At 45.6% G+C, this 6,427-nt stretch overlaps 1 protein-coding gene across 1 annotated transcript; it reads right to left on the bottom strand.

The window, feature by feature from the left end:
* On the bottom strand, nt 1-570 carry LOC108150935. Its single transcript, XM_017279265.2, has 2 exons — nt 421-570; nt 1-361 (listed from the first exon to the last, which is right to left on the bottom strand). The coding sequence occupies exons 1-2, from the start codon at nt 568-570 to the stop codon at nt 77-79; spliced, it is 435 nt and encodes a 144-aa protein (XP_017134754.1). The 3' UTR covers nt 1-76.
* Between the last annotated feature and the right edge of the window lie 5,857 nt (nt 571-6,427).

Here is a 6,427-nt window from a genome sequence, read left to right as displayed (position 1 = left end):
TTAAACATCTTTTGTAATTAACGGATGGGCCAGGGACCGCTTTTGTGGTCCGGTTTCATGCCTCGGGCACCTGCCACTAAACCACAAATGCCACAGGCTCCGCCAGGGCCAGGGGGCGAGACGGCTGCTTGCGCCGGAACTCCAGGGACTGATGTACTCGGCTGTGGGCCGTTCGCTGCTGAATGACAGCCCTAAAGCCCTGGTGGGGTCCGCGTACTTCGTAGTGGACGCTGCGTATGTGTCCCCCAGGCTCCAGGTGGCTGTAGGTCCCAAGGACGTGATCTCCCTGACGCTGTTCTCGATGAAGGATGTGCACTTGACTCGTCGGATCGGAAATGTGATATTGATGGGAGTAGTGGAGCTGCTTGGGTGACACAGAGAACGAAGAGTCACGAATGGATTGATGGTTCCCACACTCACCCTTTCCTCATCATGATTGTGGCCATAATCATTATACGATTCAATGTATGTCGCCATCACACGCTGCGTATGCGCAATCTGTAGGAACAGCCACAGCCGTAGACAGAGTAAGAGGTAGCCAAATGCCATCCTGACCGGACACGTGGTCATGAGTTGCTGCCGAAATTAATTTGATTAGAAACGTAACGAAACGACAGCCGTGTCAGAGGGGTGTCCAAAAGGCTGACCAGGAGGTGTGGCCGGGGTGAAAATCATTTGCACTTTACAGCAGTTGCAGCCGTAGTTGCAGCAGCAGCCGCAGCCGCAGCAGCAGTTGAAAGCTCGAAGCGGAGCAACTTCCTAGCGCTGATGCAGTGGCTGATGCTGATTACATAGTCACGTTGTTAACTACATCTTCACGGTGCAAGCAGCAGCAGCAGCAGCAAGAGCAGCAGCAGCAGCACCGGGAGCAGCAGCAAAAACGAACCTTGCAGCAGAGTGTGGTGTCGAGTGGTATGGAGTGGTATGGAGTGGCAGTGCGGTGCATGCCACAGTTGGGCAATCAAATCGAATCAAAGACCAGCATCTTTCACACTTCGTTAGAGGCAAAGCCATCGCCGCCATGGACATGGATTTAGTCAAGGCAATTTAGTGTCAAAAAGCGAGCACTCGATAAAAAAACAAAAAAACCGCAAAGCGAAAAAACTCAACGGCAATATGCACATTATGGATGGATGCCCAAACCCCATCTCAGGCCCGATCTCTGGCTGTTGGCTAACATGCCCTAACGTGACTCGGGGGCCTCGAATGGATTGGCTTGACCCAGGCGCCTGGGTCCCTTTTTTTGCTGAGATTTTCATGGGTTTGGCTTTGGCTCTGTCCGGAGATTGCCGTTTATGAGGCACGAGTTGCAACTTTCTTTCTCTCTTGCATCATGATGGTTAACGTTTTTCTTTTTTTCTTCTCCACTTTTTGCAGCACGTTTCACTGCAAATGCAAAGATTTGAACAGCAGGTGACGCCATCGCCGTCGCCATCGACGTCGCCATCGCCACAACCATCGTCCACGTTCAGGTCTTCCATTTGGGATGCTCAACAGTTCATAAAAATCAATGCCCTTTTGATTAGTTACAGCTGTAATTGTCCGCAAAAGGTAGATCTTTGTGAAAGGAAACCCCAGACTCGCAGCTGGTCCTCCTCTCCATCGACTGCTCTTCAGTAATAGAGAAATTGTCTAATTAGGAACCCGACTTTGAGTACAACTTTCGATTGGCCATAGGCTGCATTACGCATACGCCCCCTTGTCGATTGGGCAATGGTGTCCAGATAAATCAGCCTGAAATCCCTTTGGGCTACAACATGAAGCACCTCAAAATGCAGTCAAGCAAAACCCCAAAAAAAAAAACTTTCGTTAATTGCAGAGTTCGGGTCCCATAATTCACAGAATCGAACGGATAATCTATGGTGGGTCAGGGCACGTTTTTGGCCCATCTCCGACGCTGGTTAAATGCCAAATGCAATGGGCAAAAACGGGCAAAAAACTAGACCTGGAACTGGGACTGGGACTGGAGTTGGACAGGACAAGTTGTTTCCTTTTGACTTGCTAATTGCTATGAAATGAAAATGAAAATGAAATGGAATGAAATCAAATGGCAAGAGAAATACTATATCGGACGACAAACGATTTTCATTTCTCTTACGAGTCCAAGCCCAGACGCACGCGCTCCATTAAGCCAGACAAACATGCGGCAAATGTTTATTCATAACTGGATCGACTCCGACTTGGACTCCGACTTCGAGTTGGAATCGGAGTACGACGAGTGGTACGGTACGAGTCGCAAGAGTAGTCCAGAGTCTGGGTCTGGACTAGCAGCCTGATCTCCGATCTCATTCGGTCAGTCAGTCAGTTAGTGTCTGCTGGTCGGAAACCGAGTTTGCGAGTTTTATCTGGCTCTCTCGTTGTTCCCCATCAAATAAAAGCACTTTTTTCTATTGATTTGTTGCCAGATTTCTTGTTTTCCTTGCTTTGTTTATATAATGAACACTGCCACCGAGCGGCACTTCCCCTCGAAAGAGTCCACCGCCCTCCCATCCCCCCACCCGTTCGGTGACCATTCGCAAATCTCAGTTATGCGGGTGCTTGTCTCACATAACGCTGCTCAACGTTCGATACGTTGCATTCGAGATACGATTTGATGCGATGCCTGGATCCCTCCCCTCCGTCAATCGGAATAATCGGAATCGCAAAGGGGGAGCGACTGCGACTGCGACTGCGACTCTGACTGCGACTGCGACTGCGATTGTCGCCGGCGTCGTGCTCAAGTGGGGGCCCAACGCTATAACCTTAGTCGCGGTGCTACGAGTATTTGCTGCTATCTTTATATAAATCATTATGGCTGTTGTTGTTATTGTTGCCGTCGCTGGAGGCTGCCTGCTCCATCGTTGCCAATGTCGTCGCCAATGCTAAGCTACCGTTAGGTTGTAAATGGGGGAAGTTACGACAAAGTTCAGTTAATTGCCCTGATGGTTGGAGGAGGGGAAGGGAAGGGAAAAGAAATGTGGAAACTGTGAGCAGAGAGCAACAGAGGTGTCAGAGAGAGCGACTACTTAAGAGTGGGGAAAGCATATAATTCAAGAATAAAACCGGAAATGAGTTAATGTGCAACTAATTGTGGAGTAAAAACTGGTAAAGAATGAAGATCAGGAGAATTGGCTGGAGAAGGATCGAATCTATATAAAAAACGAGAAACTTTTGGAATTCTCAAGACTAAAAGGCTGTCTTAATCGATTGCAACTGGAGATGCCTATGATTTGAAATGGTTAAGACTTTGAAGTGGCAAGAAAACCAACTCGCGGAATGGTTATGAGCAATGAGAATGGTATCTGCATGAAATGCATCTTCTTTTACATATTCGTATATCCTGTTAGGTCTTACTTATTCCTTTGTAGTCTATGTGCTCCTGCTCTCCGCTCTAAGCGATTAAGATCCATATATGAATAAATGTTTGCCTTAAACGGGACCTTAAAAACCGTTGCACTAATCATATTCTGGTATTCCTTCCGCATTTATACTCCACTTCAAGACCAGTAGCTCCGCCAAATTCCCCTTCTAAACAGCAGCACTCCCTCTTGCGAGTCGCTTACATAATGTCAGGGGTACAAAGAAGAAGATGCCGTTCAAGGCCGCTCTCGTGAACACGTTCACCGTTCGGTTGTGGGGACCTTTCTTTGCCATCAGCCAAGTCAGGGACTGTCGCGGCTGAAGGCCTTTTAAGGCCTTTCCTGGCTTGGTCGTGTCGCTGCACTTACCAATTAAAATGCATGGCTAGGACAGCTCCAAAAAAGCACTCGAATGCGATACGAATCGCGAACGGGAACGAGTACGGGAATGGTCGAAACAGAGAGGCAGCACCAGAGAGGCAGCAACAGAGAGGCAGCAACAGCAGGCAGCAACAACCGACAAATTTTAAAACGCTGCGAACCCGTTTTAAATGTACAGAAATTTACATAATGTGCTCCAAATGGGCAGCAGGCAAATATAAATCTCAAGACAGGCCGAACGCCGAAAAAAAGCGGCTAAAAATAATGGAAAAAATAGGAGCCCCCAGCAGCAGCAGCAACAACAGCAACAGCAACAGCAATGACAATGACAATTGTTTGCGACAATTGCGGAAAAAGGCCACAAGTTGCCGAAAACTAAAATAAAATGAAAAATAGAAAAAATGTCCGATCGAAATGAAAAATCTGGCGGGCATGCAAAGTGAAGTTCATGGAAAATCATGGAGAATTTTGCATATGAAAGTTGTTGCCTGGGCCAATTGAAGGGGAACTGCAAATGCAACTGCAACTGCAAGTGAAACTGAAACTAAAACTCAAACTGAAACTGAAACTGATTGAGCAACCCCAGACGATGTCTGGCGATTTATGTTATTGAACCTTGCTTTATGCTTTATGCAAATTGAAATTCAATGAGTAATTGTTACAGATTTCGGGGTTTGTTTTAATAAGATTTTTCATCATTATTTTTGAGTTTTGTTGAGAAATGAAAGTCCCAAAAGATTAAAGAGTTTGTTTCCCCGAGATACTTCCTTCAAGAGGGTGCCACTTACTTTTGCCCAGTACGGGTTGCACGTTGCACGTTGCGGCAGCGCAGTGCAGCGCAGCAGACTATGTGTAGGCAGCAATATCAATGGCAAACACTTGAAAACTGAACCACTTTGCTTAGCCGCCACGCGGGCTCTGAAGTGTTTGGAGTGCACTCTGGGTTTATCAACGCTCACCCAGTCCCCAATTTTGCGAAGGCAGATGAGATCTGACTTGAGATTTTAGATTGTCAACTTGGGGACTGGGGACTGGGGAGAATTCTCTGACAGCACGAAAATCGTGGCAAGACATAATTACATACCCCTCACATGAACATAACATAACTCTATCTATGCCTCTATCTGTATCTACATATATCTACGAGTACGAGTATTGGTAGTCGTATTTGTTTGGTAAATTAGATCATTCTCTGGTGCAATTCTTCCTCGCCTCGATGTGATTTAATTAACTTTTTGCGCTCTGGCAGCGAACAATAATTGCAAGTCCATAGTGCCTCATGCCCCGAATCGGATTCAATAAGCACCCAGGCAAACAACAAAAGGGCATGATGCCGCACTTTGGGACCCGGACTCAGGGTACTCCGGGCACACACACAAAAACGAGCGCCGACCGCGCTTGTAACCGCAAATTAGTTTCAAACATCACACAATCCAGCAAAAGGCACAAAAACAGGCAACAAAACTGCACTCTGCCTGTGCCGCTGCCCCTGCCTCTGTGGAGCAGCCACTGGTGGCAGGCAGCCAGGCCACATAAAGCCTTGCAAAATTTGAAAATCCATTGCAATAATAACCATAACCCAAAGCCCCCTCTGCTATGTCTGTCTTTCGCTCGTCAGCTGTAAAATCGACAAACGATGTTCGCCTTTATTCTGTATTATTTTTGGTTTTTCTTCTCCTTTTTTTTTTTGTTTTCTCAGTTTTGTATACTTTTCAGATTGTTAGTTTTTTTATATTTTCCATAGATTTTTTTTGTTGGTCTCTTTTTTTTATTGCAAGCAAAACGAAGATCTTTCAATGCTGATAGTAAAAGTGACGCATCATATGGAGCTGACGGAGCGACCAGGCTGTGAATGTAACCAGAGGGTGTATGGGGCATATAAGACTAGGGGATAAAGGGAAGTTCTAGGAGAGAACCAATGCTTCAGGTTTCTAAAATCGTATAGCTGCCAAACTGAATGATTCAGTGCCACTTTGAATGGATATAGTAGCGAATTTAATCCCCTAGACCTCACTTGTTAAGCACCATATTCCACTGTTAATTTCCCACTAATAAGTACCACCGCGTCCATCACCCCGCCCCAACGTTCTAATACGTTGTTTCATGAGTCAATGACAGAGAGAGACAAGACACAACCATTTCGTACATGTTTACAACTCATTTTGCAATATTCACGTATTTACAAATACACACCAAAAACGTGCCTCGGGATGCGGTGCCCCGCGACGACAATCACTTTGAAAGGGTCGTGTGGATTTTTCAGATTTTGCATGCTGAAAGCTGTCCAGCATCTAAAAGAATCGAAAGAGGTGTTTTGCAATACATGAATGCTAAATTTGGTAACCATCTAGGCAGCAACAATGGCAGCCACAATAGAAGCTATAATAATCATCAATAATACTCTAAGATGGCAAAGAGCTTTCGGCTTAGCCGGTTTTCAGAGGATCGCAGCTTAGTAAACGATTATGGCTTAATTTTGTAAAGCTTCTCATACAAAAAAAAACACACACACACAAAACAAAAAAATTTAATCTCTATAGCATAATATTCGAAAAACCGCAAAACGGAGTTCATGAGAGTTTGAGAGATGAAAAACAAAAAAAAAAATTAGATTTATTTGCGGTTGCAGAAATTGTTTCAAATGCGAATCGTCTTTGAGTGGGGCACGTGGTTGGGGGCACAATTAATAACTTGGTTTGTTTTCGCCT

This window comes from Drosophila miranda, chromosome XR (genome assembly GCF_003369915.1).
Source record: "Drosophila miranda strain MSH22 chromosome XR, D.miranda_PacBio2.1, whole genome shotgun sequence".
Classification (NCBI taxonomy): Eukaryota; Metazoa; Arthropoda; class Insecta; order Diptera; family Drosophilidae; genus Drosophila; species Drosophila miranda.
This window is presented reverse-complemented; position numbering and strand designations above follow the sequence as displayed.